Here is a 25632-nt window from a genome sequence, read left to right as displayed (position 1 = left end):
TCACTATTTGATCCATTTCTTAAAATGTTATCCTACTCAAAATTTATTTGTATTAAAAAAGTCAATAGCATATTGTATTAGTTTTTTTTTCGAAATTGGTATATAATATTGTCGGTTCAATACATAGTTTTTTTTGGAAAGAATATTTTAAATATTATGAAACTTCGAAGCCATTTCCACCGAATACCAAGTCAATACCCCCACATATCCATTCTAAGACTTTTAGATAAGGTCACTTAACCAAGACAATATAGTAATATTAAAATTTGAAGTTGTAGAACTCCTTTTAACCTTCGTGGTCTTCTATAGAAATGTTCCTTGAAGGTGCAGAAATCGAATGAGATTGGTCTCTCGACCACTTTGCTTGTAGGTTCGGATTGGAATTTCAAGCTTCAACTTCCTCCTTTAATGACGATCAGGAATGGAAATTGGTGTTTGAGACTCCTTCAGCACTCGATTCCTTCATCAAACTTGTGGGTAATCTTGTTTAGAAGCCGTATGAACAAGTTCGAAGAGAAATAGTGGATTATGACTCTCGAAATTACAAAAAACCCAAGAGTAGGAAGTTTTTTATTAATTAAAATCATATGTTATAGGATGCCAAGATATTGAAGAACCTACCTATATTGAAATGATCTTGTGTTATTTTACAAGTATCCATTCAAATTCTTTTTGAAACAAATATTTTAAAAATGAAAAAAAAAAATTATTTGAAAATCTAATCCCAAAGTAAATTTCATCCCAATTAAGCAAAAAAGAAAAAAGAAATGAGAAATTTCGGACTATCAGAATTAAAGAATTAAAATAGTAGCTGATATGAACGGGAAATATTTCCGATTCCTACCTACCCGATAGACATCTCTACATTTTTATTGTATAAAAAAAATAATCTTCAACTCTTACTTAAAAAAAACAAGAAAGCGACTGGAACGAGTTGAATTGGATGACTTTGTGAGGTTGACAACCTCCCCGAGTCTGTTTTTTACATACTAATTTCTACCCAGTTTAGTTCAATAACTATGATGATCGAGAAATCCATGGCAACCAGAAGGATCAGCTCGAGATTTTCATATCGTCACCGTCACCGTCGTCGTCTTCTTCTTCTTCTATCATTTACTTGCTTCGCTTCAAGATTTGGCTATGGAAAAGATACGATCACATCAACAAGTTTCATCAAAGACCCAGCTACCATAACATCCAATGGAAGCTCCTTCGAGTTGGGCTTCTTCTCACCACTCAATTCAACCGCCCGATATGTCGGAATTTGGTACAACAAAATCCCCTTACAAACTGTCGTATGGGTAGCTAATGCAAACAACCCTCTCAATCATACTTCGGGGATTTTCACGATTTCCAAGGATGGGAATCTTGTCGTGTTGGATCAGAACGACACCGTCCTCTGGTCTTCAAACATCTCTTCATCTTCTTCAACAACAACCAACACAGATTCAATCGCCCGAATTTTGGATTCAGGCAACCTCGTTTTGGAAGATCCTTCTTCTGGGAAGATCATATGGGAGAGTTTCAAAAACCCATCTAATAAATTCTTGACTTCCATGAAAGTCACCACGAACACAAGAACCAAACAGAGCGTCAAGATTACCTCATGGGCTTCTCCTTCTAATCCATTTATGGGGAGCTTTTCATTAGCAATGGAAGTTTTTAATTTCCCCGAAGCTGTAATTTGGAATGGTCGGACCATTTATTGGAGATCTGGTCCATGGAATGGTCAATCATTCATCGGAGTACCCGAAATGGACTCTGTTTATCTCTCTGGGTTCAACCTCGTAATTGAAGAACAAACTTACACCCTATCAATTCCACATGAGTTTAGTACTCAAGAGTTTGCTTATGTATTACTAACTTCGCAAGGGAATTTGGAGAAAATGCATTGGAATACTCAAACGAAGAATTGGGATGTTAGTTGGATGTCTCTTAAAACAGAGTGTGATTACTATGGTGTTTGTGGGGCATTTGGGGTTTGTAATCCCAAATTGTTTCCAATTTGTAGCTGTTTAAGAGGGTTTGAGCCAAGGCATGAGGAGGAGTGGAAGCAAGGGAATTGGAGTGGTGGATGTGTTAGGAGGATGCCATTGCAATGTAAGAGGTTGAACAATGGTAGTGTTCAAGAAGATGGGTTTCAGAAAGTTGAAAGGGTTAAAGTGCCTTACTTTGCTGAATGGTTTACTCTTTCTTATTCGGAAGATATATGTAGAGAAGAGTGCTTGAACAATTGTTCGTGTAATGCTTATGCTTATGAAGATGGTCTTCGTTGTATGCAATGGAGAAGGGAGGAGTTAATTGATATGCAAAAGTTTGAGATGGGTGGAGCTGATCTTTACCTACGAATGGCTTATGGAGAATTAGATCATTCAAGTATGTACTCTCCCTAAACTTCTACCACCAATTTTCTTATTACATTGGTTACATTCGTATCAATAAGGTGCGGAAACTCTCTCTAGTATATGCGTTTTAAAATTGTGAGACTGATGGGTAAACATAACGGGCCGAAATGGATAATGTATGCAAGTGGTGGGCTTGAGCTGTTAAAAATGGTATCAGAGCTAGACACTAGGCAATGTGCTAGCGAGGACGCTGGCCCCCAATGGGGGGTGGATTGTTAGATCTCACATTGGTTGAAGATGAGAACGAAACATTCCTTAGAAGGGTGTGGAAACCTCTTCTTAGCTTACGCATTTTAAAACTGTGAGGTTGACGGCGATATGTAATGGGCCAAAGCGGGAAATATCTACTAGTGGTGGGCTTACGCTGTTACGAATAGTATCTGAGCTAGACATCGAGCGGTGTGCCAGTGAGGACGTTGGCTCCTGAGTGGGGTGGATTGTTAGATCCCACATCGGTTAGAGAGGAGAATGAAACATTTCTTACAAGGGTGGGGAAACCTCTCCCTAGTATATGTGTTTTAAAACCGTGAGGCTGACGGCGATACGTAACGAGCCAAAGTGATCTCACATCGGTTGGAGAGGGGAGCGAAATATTCCTTATAAGGATGTAGAAACTTCTCCTTAGTATACGTGTTTTAAAATCGTGAGGCTGACGACTATACGTAATGAGTCAAAGTGAACAATATCTACTAGCGGTAAACTTGGGTGGTTAGAAATGATATCAAAGTCAGAGACCGATCGGTGTGCGAGCGAGGATGCTGGCCCCCAAGGGGGTGGATTGTTAGATTCCACATTGGTTGGAGAGGATAACGAAACATTCCTCATAAGGGTGTGGAAACCTCTAGTATACGTGTTTTAAAATCATGAGGCTGACAACGATACATAATGGGCCAATACTAACCATATCTATTAGTAGTGAGCTTAAACTGTTACAATATTGTTTCCATCTAAATTTTTGTATTATTTCCTTCATTCACAGATAATGTAAATAACAAGAAAGGAACTATTACAGCAATCGTGCTACCGACGACCTTTATCATCTTCATGATTGCCGTATTTATTTGGTGTAAATGGAAGACTTACAAACAAGGTAACCCAAAAATTACACTACTTCTATATTTGTGGATTCAAACATAACTTACATTGAATTGTTTGAGGCCTACAGAAAAGAAGGAAAAACAAAAGAGTTCAAAACTTACAAGGGAGGATGATATGATTGGGGATGATATCAAACTTGAAGAGGTGCCCTTTTATGATATTGAGAAGCTAGCAATTGCTACCAACAATTTTGCTCTCAGTAACAAGCTTGGGCAAGGTGGCTTTGGTCCTGTCTATAAGGTAGGTATTTTTTATATCAAAATCTCGATGAGAAGAACATCCGTTCATGAAAATATATTTATTTGTGAGTTAATAAGCTTGACTTAGTAAAAGAACTTATTAACCTATATTGATTTGATAAAGATTTAGTAGTCACTGATTTGAAAGTTTACGAGACCAATTAGGAAGATTCAGTAGTTATTGATTTGAAAGTTTAGGAGATTGATTAGGAAGATTTAGTAGTTATTGATTTGAAAGTTTAGGAGATCGATGATGCAATCTCCACTTTAAACACTCAGGAGAGACATGCTATTTACCCAACTAAAAAAAGAATTAATAAACCATAAGTGCTTAAAGTTCTTCCGTTCAAAAACAATCTTCCCTCAAGTTATTCAAAGAATTAATAAACCATAAGTGCTTAAAGTTCTTCCGTTCAAAAGCAATCTTCCCTCAAGTTATTCTTCAACTTTCATTACTTGTTTCTATATATTTCGATCGTGGGCAATTTTCAACAGCGGAAACTGATAAATGGACAAGAAATAGCTGTAAAGAGGCTATCAAGAGCCTCCAACCAAGGGTACGAAGAATTTATGAATGAAGTGAAGGTGATTTCTAAGCTACAACATAGAAATCTTGTACGCCTCTTTGGTTGTTGCATCGAAGGAGAAGAGAAGATGTTGATTTATGAGTACATGCCCCACCTTAGCTTGGATGCGTTAATCTTTGGTAAGATATTTGTGATAATTTGACAAAGTTCTTGTTGTGTTCGTAGTTGATTCACTAACCAAAACTAAATCCATACATTTATAGGCTCTCGAAAACAAGAAATTTTGGATTGGAGGAAGAGATTCAATATTATCGATGGAATTGCTCGAGGTCTCCTTTATCTTCATAGGGATTCAAGATTGAAAATCATTCATAGAGATCTGAAAGCAAGTAATATATTACTAGACAAAGACTTAAACCCTAAAATTTCAGACTTCGGTATGGCAAGAATTTTTTGTGACAATAAAGTTCAGGCTAACACTGTAAGAGTCGTTGGAACTTAGTAAGTACACTTCTCATCATTTTATAGTAATTTGATTACGTACTTTTATGCAGCTAAAAGAAAGTCATTCATGTTTGTTTATTTAATATAGTGGATACATGTCTCCTGAGTATGCAATGCAAGGTCATTTTTCGGAGAAATCAGATGTATTTAGCTTTGGAGTTCTATTGCTCGAAATTATCAGTGGAAGAAAAAATACCGATTTCTACCACCATGAATATGCCATAAGCTTATTGGGATTCGTACGTCTACAAAACTCCACTTACAAGTTGATAATAACATTCAAATCTCAATGTCTCATACAAATTTCTTCTTAACTTGATTTCAGGCATGGAAGCTGTGGTTGGAAGGCAACCTTGTTCCTATGATTGAACCAGCGATACACGAATTGTGCTACCATCAAGAGATTTTGAGATGCATTCATGTAGGGCTCTTATGCGTTCAAGAATTTGTAAAAGATAGACCAAACGTCTCCACCGTTATTTCAATGCTCAATAGTGAAATGGTAGATCTTCCTTCTCCAAAGCAACCTGGCTTTGTTGGTAGACCAAATGAAGGCAACACGGACTCATCTCAACAAAATTTAGATACCTATTCGGTAAACAATGTGACACTTACCACAATTATAGCTCGATAGTGCATTAGGTAGAAAAACCAATTTGTTTTAATGATCTTACGTAGGAAGAACAATAGATGTTGTACCAATCAACAATTGCTCCCATTTCCAATATATCCAATTTCAAAGGTAAGAAAATAGAGTCATGGCATAAAAAAATGAAGCCACCAACGATTAATTGACATGGATGATAACGTTGCATGAACGAAAGTTTCTATGAAGTTTCGTATTAGTTGGAGAGGGAAACAAATCATTTCTTATAAAGGTGTGAAAATCTCTATCTAGTAGACGTGTTTTAAAACCGTGAGATTGACAGTGATACGTAACCGATTAAAGCGGACAATATTTGCTAGTAGTGAATCTGGGCTGTTACAAATGGTATCAGAGTTAGACACCGAACGATGTAATTAGTAAAGACGTTAGACCGCTAAACTAAAGGGGGTGGAATGTGAAGTCCCACATTCGTCGGAAACAAAACATTGTTTATAAGCGTGATGAAAATGATGAAAATGACTTTTCAGCTATCTTAATGACATTGGTTATTTTAAAATATTAAAAGGAAATCAACATATAATTAATAGGCAAATTGAACCAATTTAGTTGAATATATCTTTTGAAAAAACAAACAAACAAAAACAACAAAATAAACAATTAATTAAGTCTCGTGTGAAACCATTAATCATGATTATATAAATGTCAACGAAGTCGTATTTTATTTTTATTTTTTAAAAATGGTCATTTTTTTTTATCATAATCATATATTAAAGTCATATCCAAAAGAGATAAACAAACTATTAATTTACAAAATTTAATTTTGACAGAGAGAGTGTATTCTCCGATACGCTCCAAACTGTTCAAATGGGATGAAAGAAAGCAAGAGACCTCGATTTTATAGTAGAGCCCATCTTCCCGCTTTCTCAACATAATCGATGCGGGACAACTTTCATTTTCTTTTCTTTCTTTTTATTCTTATTCTAATTTTGGGTTATTACACTTAGAGTCAAAGTTCTAAGACTTAATTGACTTTCTTAATGTGACATCTCAAGTTCACCGCCAGTAGATATTATTCGTTTTGTCCTGTTATGTATCATCATCGTCATCATCGTCATCATCGTCTCATGAATCATGGTTTTAAAATGCTCTACTAGAGAGGTTTTTGTACCCTTTTAAGAAGTGTTTCGTTTCCCTCTCCAATCTATGTTGAGATCAAACGTAAACTTTCAAAAGTATATAATAGATACCTAAACTTTAAATTTTGTATTCTTGTTTTTTTAATAAATTAAATTATAAAAAAAAAATTAATTAATGTATTAATATAAATTTGAATTTTAAATAATTCCAAACCTCAAACACTATAAATTTATGATTATAAAAATCCATGAATCAAATGACACAAATATCATAGTTTACTAATGAATAAATGTTTAAAGTCTATAAAATTTACTCAAAGATATTGGTTAGATTTTCAATGGTCATTGCATGATTCTTTAGTTTCTTTCATTTCACAGTTTTTTACATTCCATGAAAATATACAACCAAGCTAGCAACAAGAGCGTAGTTGCATTGGGACGACCCAAGCCTAGATAAGCATGCAAAGTAGCAGTTCTTCGATTTTAGCTAATCGATTAGTGTGAGATTTGCCCAGTTATTTTGTAGCAGACATGTTTGTGTAATATTTTTCAAAGAGCCAACTCGATTCTGATACTACTCGTCACAATCACACTCTTGTGATAGCGGGACAGCGATTGTGTGACACTTATTTTAACCAAGCGAACAAGTCAGCTGTGAAAAATTCGAACGTCGCAAACAACGTCGGCGTATATTCGAGTCTTAAGTCACAATACGAGAAAAGATTTAGAAAGTGTGAGTGAGGAAATACATTTGAAAATGATTTGAAGAGTTAAAGAAAGCACTATAAGCAAATAAAGAAATATCATGGCTTAAGTAGTATATAACTCAGGGTAGGAAGAAGTGACAATTAGTCATACCCCTATAGTACATTTTGGAGCATTTCAGCCCACATAGGTATAGACATGGTTTGGTGAATGATCCTACACCCCCGTATTGACCCAACGTGAAATAGTAAAAGCCTATATACGATGAAAACATGTAAAAGGGGTCTAGAACAAAGATGCAATCATGGACAAACTAGATCGGTACATCTGTCATGCGGCCATAGGCAACACGCATTGGATAGGTATGACCGTAACACTAAGCATGATGGTCATTTCAGTCTCATAGTGTATGTGTCCGTACTCATAATAAAGGGGAAGTATCTCAATGCACGTAAACATACAATTATACATGAGGTCCCCATATTTTTATTGTGATAAATCACGTAAGACAATCCTTCTTTCATCACATATTACCCTTGGTAATATGCATACATAAACTTTCATTGACCTAACATTAAACATTATAGTACATAATGACATCTCATACATTACATAATTTATTGTGATATCACATAACATTTTATTCATACCATCATAACATTTGGCATATCGTATAATGACACATTCATAACATCACATCACATCACAAGGCATATCACACACATGACACGTGCGAGGCCACTGGACATGTGTTATCATACATAAAACAATTCTTCCATCGAGATCGATAGTAGAACCACTTACTTGGTTTGTCTAAGCTGAAGCTACTACGAGCCCTTGATGCTAGCTTAAGGTTGCTCTCTGAAATTTAATTCTACTTAGGAGTCCCAAAACATAAATTAGAATTCTACCGTGTGAATTGGCTTACCTAAATTTTTGTAAAATAATTTGAACTGAACTAGCTAAACCTAATTTTGCATAAAATAATTTAAACTAGAATAAAATTAGTGAGACTATTCTTAAAAGCTTTGGAACAATTGATCTCCATGCTCATAAAAAGAAAAAAATGTAATAAGGATTTTATTATGCAACGAACTTAGATTTCTACTAATCTAAAGTCACTACCGTCATCTTAACCTAAGCTCTTATGCGGAATTTAACTCTTAAAACATTATCGTTAAATCATTACTTCATTGTAAAACATAACATCTTCATGAACAATACTGACATGGTCTTACTTGTTCAAAAACATAAATAAGAAAAAAAATTAAAACAATAATAATAAATAATTTAAAACATGAAATTCATAACGACCTATTTTAATCTAAGTCTAAAAATTTAAAAATGCTACTAGCCTATACACGTTTCATGGTCTTTGATTGCGATGTTGTCGTCAGCCATACAGGGAGAGCCTTGTCTTTAACTAAAAATGATGTAGCATACGACCTGAGTATTTCGTAGAATATTTGAGTAAGTGACCACATTATAGGGGCCATAAATTTGCAAACACATGCAAGTTATGCTCTATGGACGTAAGGTTAAAAACATCAGAGAGTTGGCCTCTTGTCCTGACAAAATTGGAGGAGCATGAATCTCCAAGCAGTTCGTGCCCCCTAGATCCATCATAGTCGAGCTAGCTATCTGTAGCGACCTCTGGAGGTCAGCAGGCCCTTGAGTGTCATGCACGACATAATCATCATCATCGTAGCATACGCGTCTGTACTCATAATCGTAAAAAAGAAAGTAACCCAATGTTTAGATTAAATTACAAGTTTTATTCCTAAATTTTGCTATTTGTATCTACTGAGCCTCCAAACTTTCAAAAGTATTTAGTTGGTTCCTAAATTATCAAATTTGTATATAACATTTACTTGATAAATTTGAAATTTTACAAAACTAATTAATTTTTAGACATAAATTTAAATTTTATGGCTGGTGAAACCCTAAAATTTCAATTTTATAACCAGCAAATCGATCCATTACAAAAGAATATAAAGTTCATGAATTAAATTTATAATTTTAAAAGTCAAGTAAATGTCAATCTCAAATTCAAAGTTCACGGACTAAATTTATAACTCAACCAAATGTTTTTTTATTTGACCATTTTTTATCATCAACTTGAAAATTAATTAAAAGGAAACACAAAAATACAACTATGTTAAGTTTTATTTTTATTATCATCAATAGGTGACATTTAAAGAACTAATATGAGTTATCATTCGTAAAGACTTATGTTTGGATCGATAGCAGTGTTCAAGTTGAAATCAACTCAATGAAAGTTGACTAAGATCATTTCCAAGAGTATATTAATTGATATGAATCGAGCGAACCATAACGTAAGGAAATGCCATTGTCTCCCGCAGCCCACTGGCAGGTATTACTTTCACATCGATCACTAAGCCAGCTTCCATTTTCTGGCCAAAACACTTGACCAGAAGTGTGCCCATGTTTGCTGTTAAAATAGCACCAAAATAGCGTTGTTTGCCAAAAATTTTCATTAAACATCGAGTCGTATTTGCCCTAAGGCTGGATCACATGCTTACCTAAATCGTCATCTTTCGACTTACAATGAGCTAACAGAGGGGAATCCTTCATGTGATTCAAAATAACCACTCGCCATGGAGATAATGGGCGCTCGTATTTAGTATCAGATTGTGCAAAACATGAGTTAATAATCATGTTTGATTCAATAGCAATGATGAAACATAAGATGTTTTGAGGTTTCATTTTTTTTTTTTTGGAGTTTAATATGAACACTTTTTTTTTTCCCACAAATCCATTTTGTTTTGTTTCATATATATATCGTGAAATCAAATTGGTATACAATAAAGATTCACAGGTTGTACAATCTAAATCGGGTTAATTTTCTAACCTTATTTATTTAAATATATACATTACATATGTAATAACTAATAAGGTGTTATATATAGGAAGTTTTTACATAGATATGTATAAAAATTGTTACATTGAGATGAGAATTCGAAGGAACCAAATCTAATCGATAACATGTTGTTGCTAATGACGGATGCAAAAACAAGCAACAAAACCACAAAACAAATTCATTCTTGGATCAACCATTTTGATCAATTAGGACATATTTGAAAGGACACAGTGGTGGCTTGAGTTGATCTATATAGCATATCGAATTCAAACAAAAAGAAAGCTTATGAGAGTTCTTAATTATTTTCATGCCTTCCGTTCTTGTACATTATCTAGACACAAAAGTGGTTCTTAATCCTATTTGGTTGATTATGGTTTTATTTTTTCAGGTTGATCCTATTAGCAAGGTTGAATACAAAGTAATTGACGGAGAAAATGAGTTCACGATGAATCTAGATTTCAAATCAAATAGTTGTCGTGTTTGAGAACTCGACGAAATTTCAAGAGTCTATACACTTACTATTCTTCATATTTGGGAACTCAATAAAATTTCATGTTTGGAAACTCAAACTGGGAAAAGTTTGACTGAGGCTCGAAAGTTGATATGTTGTGTTTATTGTTGTCAATTATATAAATTTGGAGAACTAGTTACCAAAAGTTGATGAACCAAACCTGTAACGACCTTAGATTTCTACTTACCTAGAGTCGTTACCGTCATCATAACGTAATTATTTGGCGCGAAAATAAGCTTTAAACTTTGTCATAAAACATAAATTTCATCTTAAAACACTGTCATAGACTTACGTGTTCAAAAATATTTTTAAAACAACGCAACGAAACACTAAATGAAATAAATAAGCGTTAAAATTAAAAACACCCTATTCTAACAAAAGTCTAAGAAAATAAGTACAACTAAGCTATGCATGTGTCATGGTCTTGAATTTCAATTCTATTTTAAGGCGTACAGAGATTCCTTCCCTCTGCCTGGAATAGAAATTGCACGTAACTTATTATTTTAAGAAATAATCAGTAAGTGACCCACACTATTGCGTTCAGAGAATGCAAACACATGCAACTCATGATCTAAGGACCTATCGTTAGAACCATCATAGGGGTGGCCTCCAGCTCTGACAAAATTGGATGTGCAATACTTCCCTACACATGACCCACACGTGAGAGCATGGATACTCAAGCGGTTCACACCACCCTTAGACCCATCATAGTCGAGCTAACTGTCTGTTGCAACCTCTAGAGGTCACAGATCCCTGAGTGTTATGAGCGGCAATATCACCATAGTCATCATAGCCTATGCGTCCATACTCATCATCGTAAAGGGGAAGAAACTCGATGTTTATGTACACAAAGACGTAAGGAAATGCAATCAACCCAATGAAGCTCAATTACATTATAACATTGATCACTAAACCAATTTTCCATATCTGCTAAAATACTTCACAAGATAACCCCTATTCTTTCCTCACATATTACACTCAGTAATATGCATACTTAAACTTTCATAAATCGTTTCATAAATCGTTTCGATCCGTGAGTGTTATGTGCTTTGCAGCTTTTCTATGTTTCAAAACATTTTATAGTATGTTATAGCATATCATGACCTAACATAACACATCATAGTGCAGGAAAATTAAACGAATAAATGAAGCAAAACATCACTTTAGGGATCGAAATAGAATCAAATTTATAATTATAAAAGTTTAGAGACTAAATTTATAATTTAAATAAATAAAAATTAAAAAAGAAAAGAAAAAAAAAGGTCGTTTCTTATTTGAACCATTTTTAACTTCATGAACTTAATGTGTCATTTAATTATAAGGAAAAAAGAAAAAATACAACTATATTGAGTTTTATTTTAATTATCATCAACATGCTTGACATTGGTGGATTGACATTTAAAGAACTAATAAGGGTTGTCATTGCTAAAGTATTATGTTTGGATCGAAAGTTGTGTTCGAGTTGAAATCAACTCAACGAAGGTTGGGTGAAATCATTTTCAAGGGTATATTAATTGATATGAATCAAGCGAATCAAGACGTAAGGAAATGTCATCGTCTCTCGCAGCCCAAATGCAGGTATCGATCACATCGATCACTAAGCCAATTTCAATTTCCTTTATCTGGCCAAAACACTTCACCAGAAGTCTGTCCATGTTTGCTACTGAAATTGCACCAAAACAGTGTTGTTTGCCATAAATTTTCACTCAACATCCAATAGTATTTGCCTTGAGGCTGGATCACATGTTCACCTAAATCATCGTTTTTCGACTTGTAATGAACTAATTGTGATTCACAATAGCCACTTCCCATGGAGACAATGGGCGTTGGTATTTGGATTCGGATTATGCAAAACATGAGTTAATAATCATGTTTGATTCAAAAGCAAGCAATATAATGAAACAAAAGATGTTTTGATGCTTCATTTTCTTTCAAGTTTAATTTAATCACTTTTTTTTTTTTTACTCAGCCCATTTGGGTTTCGTTTCATATAAATAGCTAAATTGAGTTCCTAGGGAGAAAGATTTACACGTTGTACAATCTAAATCTAATTAATGTTCTAACCTTATTTATTTAAATATATACATTACATGTGTAATAACTACTAAGTTGTTATATATAGGTAATTTTTTTCACGGATATATATAAAAATTGTTCTAGCTGCAACAAAAGCAACGTTGCATTCAGATGACCCAAGCCTAGATAAGTATTCATGGTCATTTATGACAACATGAATCAAACAATTGGATCGACCTTATAAGGTTCTAATGGATATGATTGTTTAGAATCAAGACATAAGGTAATGCTATCGTCTCCTGCTACATGGTCACGTTACCTACTCCTTTCTTCTTAAGAGTGAAGACTATCCTCATAGACCAACACGAATCCTTCCAACATGTTTTGTTTTTACTCACATGCAGGATGAGAATCAGATCAAGCTATTTGACGGCATCCTACAAAAATTTCTAGGAGGTCACCCAATATAGAATTATTCTAAGTAAACCATGATTAACCAATAAGTTCTTATGATTGAGCAACCCAAAAGAAAGATGCATCTTGGTTATATAGATAGTAACTTTTATTTTTTTTATGACTTTCTTAATCATCTTATCCTCAAGATCGTTCTCCTTCGAATGTGGTCTCAGTTGATAAATTAATGTCGAACTTATGTCATATTTTAACGGTTCAGTATGAGTTTCTCGTATGTATTTATAACCTTTGGCTATTAAAAAATATAACCAATCGAATCAAAACATATAAATTAAATATAGATAAGCAATGGTAAGGTAAAGTGTTCATATGTTAAAAAGTAGATAGTTTATCAAATATCTTTGGGTTCAAATATATTAATTGGTTTATTAAATAAATAAAATTTATTCATTACCCCCTCAATAAAAGTGAAAAATACTCTTATGTAGAAATAAATTCTAATTCCATTTATCACAACTTTTGGTAGTTTAGATAAAAATTCATGGAAATTTCACCTATAAAGATAAAAATTTCAACTTTTTTAAAAGTTGGAAATTTTCCAAATTTTCTTTTTGTGAAAGACGAAAAATCTCGTGAAATTACTTTATAATAGAAATAGAAATTTTATGGCACCGAGTTTGGGTCGAGACATTTATCAGATTTAATTCTAATACAAGTAAAGTATTAATACGTAAAGCATCTATTTATTCTTTCAGAATAAGATTTTCCAAAAGGTCTCGTATCAATACAGACCGTGTTTCTTACTCTCAATCACCCACAACGACTCAACTCATAAAGTTTTCGTTTCTCAACCTAACTCAAATAAGTTGATTACTCAACAAAAACCTACGAATTAGGTCGATCAAAATTTCCGGGTCAAATAAGAAATAAAGTTAGGAAAGGAAATAATGAAAGTAATTGAAGGAAGTTGTAATGCAATTTAATGAGAAGTCTACTCCTTATGCTTCATCTCTAATTAATTGTTCACATGATAAGTTCAAAAATGATAATTATTAACTTTGAAAATAAGATAATTTAATTCAAATTGGAAGACCAATTCAAACCCAATCCATATAGATTGAAGTCCTCATCAGTCAAACCCATCAAAACCCAACAGATTATTCTCAAGTTCCAATCTTTATGGATTTAAACTCTGAAACATCGTGTAAATTCAAAGCCTAAACACGATGGTCTCGTGTGTTCCTTCCCAAGCAGCTTCCACGAAGTTTGGAGCCACAATTCCGACAAAGAAACGGTCGTGTTCCAACATTTCTTAACAACATCAAAAACTTCATTAATTTTCACAAAAATAAAATAAAATAAAATAAAAACCAAATTCTTCGTTGTCTTCCCCCATTTCCACGCTTCCTTTCTCAATAAATACCCTTCAATAACAAAATTCCTGTCATTCCAATCTCATAATCCACAATGGGGTCAAGAAACGGGGTCGTTTTGTTCAGAGATTTCTTCCCTGCAATGGTGGAGAAACTTGGAGTAAAAGGGTTTATGGAGGAACTGAGATATGGGTTTGGTTTGCTTATGGATAAAGAAAAAGGGGTTATAACGGCAGAGAGCTTAAGAACAAAGATGGGGTTTTTGGGATTGGATGAGGAAGAAGCTATGGGGATGGTGAGAGAAGGAGATTTGGATGGAGATGGTGCATTGAGTGAAGCTGAATTTTGTATGCTTATGTTCAAACTTAGCCCTGGATTGATGCAATTCTCTACACATTTATTTCAGCAAAAGTTTAGGAAATTTAAATAGATATATATATATATACATATACTACATATGCATATGCTTTGTTTTTCTTTACTTTGATTGTTTATTGCATACATAATGTAAAGTTTGTTTGATTTGCATTTTATAATCTTTACTTGCTTTTATATTGAATATTAAAATATGGTTTGTGTCACTTGGTTTTATGTGATAATGAGAGGGATAAAATATTGCGCAACTATGAATTTAAAACTAATGAAAATAGATTACGTTATCGATCAATTATTGTAGTAGATTGTAAGCTATATGAATAGAGATGTATACTTAACCGTGTGTTTTCACTTTGGAGATTCATCTCAAAAGGGGTGAGGAGTTCTTATTTAAACGGAGATATGAGGGATGCGTAATGAGAAAATTTTCCTTGTTAGTTGAACGGAGATGGGGATTAGGATTATATTCGCAGTTCTTGTTGCCATCTTCAATCCCGCATAATTCCCTGCCTCGCCTCACTTTTTAAATATAAATATAATATATTTTTATATATGTGAGATTCTATATCGATTGGAGAGATGAACGAGTGTGAGCGAGGATGATAGGCCCTGAAAGGAAAAGTCCAAAGAGGACAGTATCTGCTAGGTGGACTTGGGCTGTTACAAATGGTATCAGAGCCTGACATCGAGCGGTGTATCAGCGATGACGTTGAGTCCCGAAGGAGGGTCGATGCCAAGTGGTGTGCCACTGGGCCCCGAAAGTGGGTTATTTTGAGATCACACATCAATTACAGAGAGAAACGAGTGTCAGCGAGGATGTTGACTCCAAAAGAGAAAGTCTAACGGACTTTTCTCTTGGATCAAAATCTTTAGACATGTGATCCTTCTTTTCGCAATTGTAGCAAATGCCTTAACTCTTTTCTCTTGAGAACTCTTGTAGTCATTCTTCTGAATTCTCTCAGGTTGTGCGGTTCCTTGGTGACTTCTTCCTTTGTCACTAATTTTGTATTCACGTAGTTCATTGTTGCTATGATCTTTACTTATGTAGAGAACTTATTCTTCACTCTTCAGCCCGATGCCTCCCATTTTCTTAGCTATGGCTTCTTCGTTTGCTAGCAAATTTGCAAACTCTACTTGAGTGTGCCTTCCTTGTATAGTAATAAAGAAGCTTCTATACTCTAGTCGCAATTCATGGAGGATGTCTTCATTCAAGATTATCCAATAACGAACTCTAAATCTAGTTCAGTAATCTCTCGACATATAGACTTGACCTATGGAAGTACTGAGCAATCGTCATGCATGTTGTGAAATTGATAACATTTTGTTCTCTAGAAATTGTACCTTGTATCATTCTTCTTTGAAAAAAGCATCACGAGCGTATCCCATGCTTCTTTCATTGTCTTGTCATCTCGAATGTGCTCCAACATCTCTTCTTCGACTGTGGTCTTCAAGGTAAACATTGTTTTTCCTGTTTTGATTCTCTATCAGGATCCTCCTCTTGTGTCATAATTTTCCTTCGGCCAACGACTTCCTAGAGGTTTTGTCCTCGTAGATAAGGCATCATGTATGTTGGTCTACGTGTTGTAGTTATTATTGTTGAGTTTCTTAATTCCTCCAACAATTAAGAAATCATCTATCATGTCGGCTATACTTCAATAATACCAAATAAGTTTTTTCAACACAAAACTTGCAAAATCACAAACTACTCATGATACAAATAAATTCACTACCTGCTAATCTCAAAAAAACATTTCTGATGTAGAAGATCAGACAGAGTTTCTCAAAAAAACATTTCTGATGTAGAAGATCAGACAGAGTTGTAACTACAAAACATACTAAGAATTTCAAGAGATCAAACAATCACACTGACACTCGCAAACAGTAAGATTCATGAAGGAGGTGCGTCGCAAAAGTGATCGATCAACATAGACAAACATGGACATTGGAGTCACACTCACAAGCTAGACGGCAACTACAAGCATTGAGACAAACCCTCTTCCTCACGATTTGTGCATCATTTAGTGTGAGAGGAGCCAAGTTGGCTAGTGGCTAATGGCTTTGTGCATCATAAAGTTTCTCTTTTCATATTGTACGAGGCACCTTGTGCATCAAATAAGCGAAGAAATAAAAACAACACAAACATTAACCTTTTAACACAAAAATCAACACTTTCAAAGCTCTACATCATCATTCTTTTACTTTCTACCAACATATAGAGTAAAGGATGAAATGGAATCACACAAAGATGAAAATACATGATGAATGAGAGACTAAAAGAGTTCTTCACTAATTACACTTACAAAACAAGCAAATCCTCACTCATTTTCAAGCTCAAATTCCCAAAAACAAGACCCATCAACTCCATTTCTATCGTTAGGAATCACGAATCTCCACAATGGTATGATATTATCCACTTTGAGAATAAGCTTTCTTGGCTTTGCTTTGGGCTTCCCCACTTATAAATTCATGATCTTCCTCTAAACTAACCAACGTGGGACTCACTCCCAATAATCCTCAACACATATTCTCCACTCTCAAAAACATGGCAAACCAGACGTTTCTAGAAAACACTATTCTACACACATGGGCCCAAGTTCCCCCCTTGTGTCGAATCAAAAACAGAAAAATTTAATTCAAAATAGCTCTTAATTTAACAACTTGCACACAACCAAGCACACCCTACCCACCATATGTCCCTATGTTCTTTTAAAAGCCCAAACCACAACAAAAGGGATCCGATGCTCTCATCCCACCAATACAATGAAGAACAAGTGTGAGCTTTGCACTTCCAGAGCCAATACATATTGTGAATCCGACCAAGCCAATTTGTGTTGGAGTTGCGACGCCAATGTTCATTCAGCCAACTTCATCGTCGAGAAGCACTCCCGCACGTTGCTATGCCATATTTGCCAATCCCCCACGCCTTGGACTGCCACTGGCCGCAAGCTTTCCCCTACCATCTCCGTTTGTCAATCTTGTCTTAATGCCCAAAATAACGTCGCCGACAACCATCAAGATTCCAGCGATGGATATCGTCGTGACAACGACAACGACGACGACGAGAATCAAGTGGTTCCATTGTCGCCGCCACCGGTTTCGAGCTCGTCAAAATGATCGAAGAACGCAGTTAAAAGATGGGTTTTTTTCTATTGAATTGTTCTTTGATTTGGGTTAATGTTTGGAAAAAAAAATGTCAAAATCAAGAACATGAAATTAAATCATCTTCATCGTTGAGGTCGAAGAACACATCAAACGGCTGTTAAGGTGACATGCATGGGCCCCAATAGTTTGATGTTTATTTTATTTACTTGTTATGATATAAGATAAGACCTGGATTTTTGTATCTATTATAGTATTAATTAAGCTTATGAAATTAAGAATCTCGAGCAAAGTTCTTGGGATTATCAATTATCATCCTAAATTAAACTTATTTAAGACATGTTAAAAACTATATATTATACATAATGGATATAGTTTAAATATAATTTTCGACATCTCCATGTGATTTCTGCCTATCATTAACATACTTAAGTAATATTATTTAAATTGCAAGTGCAATGGAGGTTGCCCATAATTAGTATACCTTAAGAGGTCGAATTAAAATTATTTATTTTCAGGAATCAACACGAGTCCGGATTTGGTACTTGATGGCCTTGGTATTTTCCTGTATCCCATGCGACATAGTCACGTCACTTACTCCTCGCTTTTGAACAGTGAAGACTATTCACACAGACCAACACGAATCCAACCATCATATTCATTTTAAGAAAACTTTCAAAGGTCACCTAATATAAAATTCCTCCAAATAAAGCACGTTTAACCATGGAGTTCTAATAAAATAGTCACCCAGGTCATATGATTGGAGGGGTATGCATATGAAAAGGGTTGGTAGAGAGTGGATTTATTTGTGGCTGAGAGTGATGGGTGGAAATTGTAGAAGATTGGAAGAAAGAACATGTGTGGCTATGGCGTTTTCAGTGCTTATTAAATTTGGACATTGGACAGAACAAGACAGAGAGTGATTGACGTTTATTTATGTCTGTGGATGTGGATTTTGATTCATGTCTCCAATCTCTTTCGTTCTCCAATGTTCGTCATCCATTATGATTTTGTTCAGGAGGTCGAGACGTATGAAAATCGGCTTTGAAGTCTTAGAATAGGCTTTTTGTAGTAGCTCAAACTCATCACTAATAGATATTGTCTGTTTTGGTCCGAGTCTTGACTCTCGTTAGGAATTAGAACTTCTAAAGGTTTCGAAGTACGGAAATCGACTTTGAAGTTTGAGACTAAACCTTTTGAAACAGCTCAAGCCTACCGTTAGTAGATATTGTCCGTTTTGACCCGAGCGACACCTTTATAAGGAATGTTTTGTTCCCCTCTTCAACCTATGTAGGATCTCACAATCCACCTCCCTTAAGGGCCTAGCGTCCTTGCTGGCACACCGTCCGGTATCGAACTCCGATACCATTTGTACAGCTCTGTTTAGAAAATACAAAAACAAAAACAACTTAAACAAGTATAACATGATAACAAAAATCATCCTAACATCTTCCTCATAAGGATCAAACAAAAGGACGTAGGGTTGGAAAGTAGGAGGGTCATGATTATTTTTTCACAATATGCCTGCAACACTGGTACTTTCACTCATACGAGAAGTACATAAATGAATGGAGTGTTAAGGTATCAGTCACCAAAGTGCGTTGCAACTAAATAGTCATTCATCTCCATTTTAGTGATAGGCTTAAAGTTCTCTAAATCTCGTAATCGTATGTAATATTATCATAAGTTATTGTTATAATATGCAGATGAGTTATTTCTATTGTGACACTCGAATAAAGGAAGAATACATAATTGAATTGATACTCCATTTAAATGAAAGCGGTCTTGAAGATAGGATGACTCAATAAGACTTGAAAGAATTAAAAGTTACTATCTCTACGAACAAGATGTATTTTTTTTCGGTGGCTTAATCATACAAACTTTAAAATTATATTTTAGAAATTTTCCTACAAAATCACCTTCAATACGGCGACGTTTTCAAATTGCTTCTTTACAATTTATCTACAAACCCGACCCGACTCGGAAAGGGGAATTTTGCTCCATTAATTTCTAGGGTTCATCATCTTCCCCAAATTCTCTGATTTTGCTGATTTGTGTTAATTTCAGAGCTCTAAATTGGAGAGAGTAGAGAAATATGCCTCAGAGACACTCGAAGAACAATAACGATCTAGCCTTCTTCACCTATGATGAGAAGCGGAAGCTGGGATATGGAACGCAGAAAGAGAGGCTTGGGAAGGACTCGATCAAGCCCTTCGATGTCTGCTGCCTGTGCTTGAAACCCTTCATCGATCCCATGTGCTGCCAGAAGGGTCACACGTTTTGTAAAGAATGCATTCTTGAGTGTCTTTTGGCTCAGAAGAAAGATATTCAGAGGTTTGTTCCTTTTACTCATTTATATGTTTACATTTGATTGCTTGGCTATTGTATATTCCACCCAAAAGTCGAAACAATTCTTTGAAAATGTACGTAGAAGTGGATGGCGATTGATTTAGATCCTTATGAATCTGTTGTTATTGGTGTGCCAAAGAGTTGTATTCCAGTTTCTTCCTGTATTTGTATAGCGATCGAATTATGATCGTTTTATAGCATTTTCTTAGTCTATGAACTGTTTTCCTTAGTTTTCTGTGTTGGTTCGTGCTTTTTGAAGAATTTCTTATTTCTTTTGAAAATTTGATCTTATTTCCGGGCAATTGTTTGGGATCATAGTTGGTAGTTTGTAAGGAAATAAGATATTACCGACCACTATGGATTGGCCACGGTTCAATGAAGGGTTTCAGAGATACCAATAAGGTACCTTGGTCGTAGTTCCTGCAAGAGATGTTACTATATTGCGCTTTAGACGTAATGTCTTACGATGTTGTGTGAGAAATTAATAGACTTGCTGTAAATTTCCTTCATTTCTCTTATGCTTCCTAACTGTCAAAGTATAGACTCAAAAAGGTTTTATGTTTACTGACAAACGAAGTCTTCAGTATAATAAAGATTAAAGAACGTTTTGTAGAATGTGCAGGGGTTATACCCTTTAATGACACATACTCTTCATGAGGTTTTAGCTAAAGCTAATGTACATAGAACATAAATGTGAGATCCTACATCGGTCGAGGAGGAGAACGAAGCATTCTTTATAAGGGTGTGGAAACCTCTCCCTAACAGATGCATTTTAAAAACTTTGAGGGGAAACCTGAAAGGGAAAGCCCAAAAAGGACAATATCTGCTAGCGGTGGGCTTAGGCCGTTACAATAAATCTAGTAGAAGTATTTCTAGTATTGTCTGACTGAGATTTTGGGACTTTGGTTTAACAGTCAGCTATCGACCCTGAGGTTTTTATTGATATGAATATTAGACTGGCTCGCTATTGTATCATTGTGATGGGAGCGTTTTAAGAATTGCATGTTGCATTACAGAACAGTGTGATAGGATGTATTTTTTCCTTTTCTGGTTTGCCTATGCAGTTTGGTCCTTCTGTTCATCATTTTTATCATAGACACCCCTCTCTGGCCTCAAGAGCATGTTTTTGTTACCCTGCAGGAAGCTTGCTGCATATACTGCTCAGCAGAAACAAGACAAGGAAGAAGCAGAAGAGAAATTGATGCAACAGAAAGCTAGAGAGCTTGATGCATTTGATCAGCAAAACCACGGTGCGGTACCACAATACAACGACCGCAACCACAGCCGAGATAAGAATGGTTTCCATGGAGCAAATAGTGTAAAGGTTACGTCGTACGAAGAAGAGGCACTTCGGACCATGAAGGCCTTTTGGCTGCCTTCAGCTACACCAGAAGCTCCTGTTAAAGCCGGAGCTCCTTCGAGCAGTACATTCTGTCCCGAAGGCAACGAGAAACTTAAGCTAAAGTCCCTTTTCCCAATACATTTCACAGAGGACAATAGTGAGCGGAAGAAATCGAAATCTTACGACGTTACATACATATGCCCTAGTTGTAAGGTTACTCTAACTAACACAATGTCTCTTGTGGCCCTAAGCACATGTGGGCATGTGTTCTGTAAGAAGTGTGCTGATAAGTTCATGGCTGTGGATAAAGTTTGCCTTGTGTGCAACAAAGGATGCAAGGGAAGGGATTTGGTGAACTTGGAGAAGGGAGGCACAGGGTTTGCTGGCCATGGGGATTCTCTTGAAGCAACAGACTTCAAGCATTTGGGAAGCGGTTCTGGCTTGGGGCTGGTGAGGCCTGCCATGAAGACTTAGTCCATCGCCCGAGGTACTTCATGATTGTGATTTTCTTCTATAATCCTTTCTGCCCCTTTTCTTTTCTTAACCAATGAGTATACAGTCTTGTAAAATGGCAGTATTCATATTAAATCTTTGTATGATCTTTATAAAAATGTGGAAAGCTGGAATTGTTTTTAAATTGTGATTTGTCAACAAGAATCTTAGGAAGTGATACTACGTGAGTCTTGGTGTGATGTTTTGCTGTGAACAATGAATATTAATGGTCTTGGATTTGTAACCGCCTAAGCCTTGCTAATTTTGGAATTTCCTTTTTAGGCTTCCCTTCAAAGTTTTTAAACCTCGTCTGCTAGAGGGAGGTTTCTACACCCTTATAAAGAATGTTTTGTTCTCCTTCCCAATTGACGTGGGATCTCACAATTCATCCCCCCTCTCCCCCCAGGCCCAGCGTTCTTGCTGGCACTCGTTCCCTTCTCCAGGACCCCCAATTCACTCCTTCGAGGCCCAGTGTCTTTGCTTGCACATCACACGGTGTTTGGCTCTAATACTATTTGTAACAACTCAAGCCTACTACTTGTCTTCTTTGAGATTTCATTTTTGGGCTTTCCCTCAATGCTTTTAAAACGTGTCTGCTAGGGAGAGCTTTCTACACCCTTATAAAGAATGTTTCGTTCTCCTCTCCAACCGATGTGGGATCTCACAGGATTCCTCAACGCTTTTTATTGGAACATGTTTAGCCTAAACGCTTCTTTAGGATGTGTTAGGCAGCTTTTAAGATGCTTCAAAATAAAGTTTTAAATCCCAACTAAGTTAGATTTATATTATTGTTAATAGTTGTTAACTTATTGTGTTCCACGTGATATGATTAATTTTCAATATCCAACTGTCTTATTCATGATATGTCAACAAGTGGGGAAATATGTTCATTTTGTGTTCAATTAATAGGGAAATGTGTGGAAATAAGATGAGAAAATGCAGTACAAGTACTCAACCAGTACAATGTACTGCAAAAGTAACCCAAGAGATCAAATCAGCAGCCATGGGAAAGGACTGAGTACAACAATTCATTGAGTTCTTCATAGCCAATGCTTGTACTGCAAAATCCACACCAGTTTTGCTATAAGTAGCAGTGTCGATGCAAGATTGAACATACCGAGGTGTGCCTTTTGGTTTGTTTCTTTAAGAACTGGAGATTGAATTTGGTGGGAGTGCAGGCAGCATTACAATAGGCACAGTGAAGTGCTGAAGAAGCCCCGAATGAACCAACTTTTGGTTCTAATTTCAGTCACTAGCTTGCTTCCCTGTGTCTGTTGTAATATTGCCCACAACTCCTAGTCTTCTCTATTCCTAGACTTTGTAACGATTTATGTTCAGAATTTGATATTTGATAGCTTCGATATGATCACATTACTTATTCTTCGCTTTTAGCGTTTAAGAGTGAAAGACTACTCTCACATACCAACAAGAGCCTTGCTAAAATACGGTGTCTTCACTCATATGCATCTTAAGAAAAATCTCACTGATAGCTCCAGCGTTTTCCTTCGACATAGTCACATTACTTATTCTTCACTTTTACTATCCTTACAGACCAACACGAGTCCTTCTCTCACTCACATGTATTTTAAGAAAATTTCTAAGAATTCATCTAATATGAGTTGCTCCAAGCAAAATTTGTTTAACTATAAAGTTTTTATGATCGAGTCATTGAAGAAAATGTGCTTCTGATCAAATCTTTCTTAGTCATCTTATCCTCTGACATTTCTCGGATGTGGTCTCAATTCATTTTAACTATAACTATTTAAAAATAATTACAAATCATATCTTATAACTAAGAATATGGGTAATTATAAATAACTTTCCATACTTCATTAATTAAAAAAAAATAGAATAAGTTAATAACCGACAAACAAAACAAAAAAAAAAAATTATAAGAGTTGGGTTGGGTTATTTTTTTTTAGAACCAAATTTCATTGGTTTTTTTGAGTTGGAAGAGAAAAAAAATCAAGTAAACCCACGTGGAATTTGATCCATTATAAAACATGGTGCGACGATGCTGAAAGAATAAGAACCCTACCCAACCAAAAAATCCATGGCGCCAAGCCACCATACCCATCCCGCTCGTAGACGTAGGCTGAGTGTCACAATTGCACTCTTGTGATAGCAGGATAGCGATTGTGCCGCACTTGTTCTAATCCAGCGAATAAATCAACCGTAACAAATTCGGACTTCGCGACCAAAATCAAAGTATGCTCGAGCCTCGGATCATGTTTGCGAGAAATGTTTTAGAAAACGTGAGCAAGGAAATACATTTGAAAACAAATTGAAGAATTGAAGAAAGCAATGTTATATGACTATAAGTAAAGAAAGAAACCACACGACTTAAATAGCATATAATTCAAGGTATGAACAAGTGATAATTAGTCATATCCCCATACAATACACTTTGAAGTATTTTAGCCCTGACGGGTATAGATATGATTTTGGTGAACGGTCATAGACTCTCGTATTGACACAACATGAAATGGTAAATGCCTATTTAAGAAGAAAATATGTAAAAGGGATTTAGAATATGCATGCACCCATAGACACCACATCCTAGACAAACATGACCAGGACATCTGACATGTGGCCATAGACAACACGTCTTGGACAAGCATAACCATGACATTGAACACACTCCACCACTCCCAATCTCACTCGTCACTCGCCGCCACATGATGTATGTAGTCACACGTTGCTCCTACTCCCCCTTAGTTACACATCCAACCAACAAATCAAAGTAAACTTTTCTAAACCTTTCGTCTTAACCCGACACCTCAACCTAACCCAATCCAAAAACAAAGAGTTGGGTTGTGAAACAAGTTCGGATTACTCGGGTTAGCCCAAAAAGTTTCTCCTAAAGAAATGGTTCGGTGGGAATGTTTGTTAGTTCCTAATTATTCTAAAGAAAAGGGAGTACAAGGCTAGGTTGTAGTACAAACAAAAAAAAGTAGTACAAAAACATATCTTTTACCAAAGTCATCAAACATCCAATTAATTAGAACATCCAAAAGAAGGAACCCATAAGGGATAGTACAAATGTATACAACTAGCTGTGTACTGCAGCCCCTCCACCATTCAATATAAAAGTATCCATAAACAAAGGGAACGGCCTCCATTATCTCAAACCAGATTGAAAGATACGTCATTGAGTGCAGCGTTGATGTAATGACACCAATTATAACTCCATGTTTCCATCAGCGCTACATTCAATCACGTTTCTTCCTCATTTCTGGCTCTACTTTTGTAGCTGCTTTCAGGTATGCCATTCTTAATCAGTTTGTTCATTGTTTTATTGTTATTTGTGTGTATTAGAGAATATGGGGGAACCTCAAATTCGCAAAAGAACAACTTTGTGATGTGTTACGGTGGCGAGGGGGAAGGTCGGGTGCGTTTTGAGAGGCAATGGTGCTGAAGTTGCTGCGGGTGTGGGTGGTCGGAGCCTTCCGACGAGGGCGGTGTTCCGCAAATATGAAAGAAAGATAAAATCGAACACGATTGTAACTTTTTGTAACGATTCATGTTTAGGATTTGGGATCTGGATTCGATATATTTG

General features: G+C 35.7%; 3 protein-coding genes across 4 annotated transcripts; all 3 read left to right on the top strand.

Annotated features, from left to right (window-relative positions):
- Positions 1–877: 877 nt before the first annotated feature.
- LOC111802445 (G-type lectin S-receptor-like serine/threonine-protein kinase At1g11330) lies at positions 878–5519 on the top strand. Its single transcript, XM_023686813.1, has 7 exons — positions 878–2376; positions 3385–3495; positions 3571–3743; positions 4238–4448; positions 4533–4770; positions 4862–5012; positions 5099–5519. The coding sequence occupies exons 1-7, from the start codon at positions 1020–1022 to the stop codon at positions 5405–5407; spliced, it is 2550 nt and encodes an 849-aa protein (XP_023542581.1). The 5' UTR covers positions 878–1019; the 3' UTR covers positions 5408–5519.
- A 12032-nt stretch (positions 5520–17551) lies between these two features.
- LOC111802145 (zinc finger protein CONSTANS-LIKE 9-like) lies at positions 17552–17905 on the top strand. The gene has a single exon (XM_023686412.1). It carries the CDS (start codon positions 17552–17554, stop codon positions 17903–17905), a length of 354 nt encoding a protein of 117 aa, XP_023542180.1.
- A 1962-nt stretch (positions 17906–19867) lies between these two features.
- Positions 19868–23480, top strand: LOC111802547 (E3 ubiquitin-protein ligase CSU1-like). Of its 2 annotated transcripts, XM_023686955.1 has the most exons (3): positions 19868–20224; positions 21380–22068; positions 22983–23480. In XM_023686955.1, exons 1-2 carry the CDS (start codon positions 19986–19988, stop codon positions 22053–22055), a joined length of 915 nt encoding a protein of 304 aa, XP_023542723.1. In that variant the 5' UTR covers positions 19868–19985; the 3' UTR covers positions 22056–22068; positions 22983–23480. The 2 variants fall into 2 exon arrangements, with proteins under 2 accessions (XP_023542723.1, XP_023542722.1); XM_023686954.1 differs by lacking the exon at positions 22983–23480 and having other exon boundaries at positions 21380–22320.
- The last annotated feature ends 2152 nt before the right edge of the window (positions 23481–25632 follow it).

Source organism: Cucurbita pepo, chromosome LG09 (genome assembly GCF_002806865.2).
Source record: "Cucurbita pepo subsp. pepo cultivar mu-cu-16 chromosome LG09, ASM280686v2, whole genome shotgun sequence".
NCBI lineage: Eukaryota > Viridiplantae > Streptophyta > Magnoliopsida > Cucurbitales > Cucurbitaceae > Cucurbita > Cucurbita pepo.
Note: the sequence above shows the minus strand (reverse complement) of the source record. Positions and strands in the feature narration are given on the sequence as shown.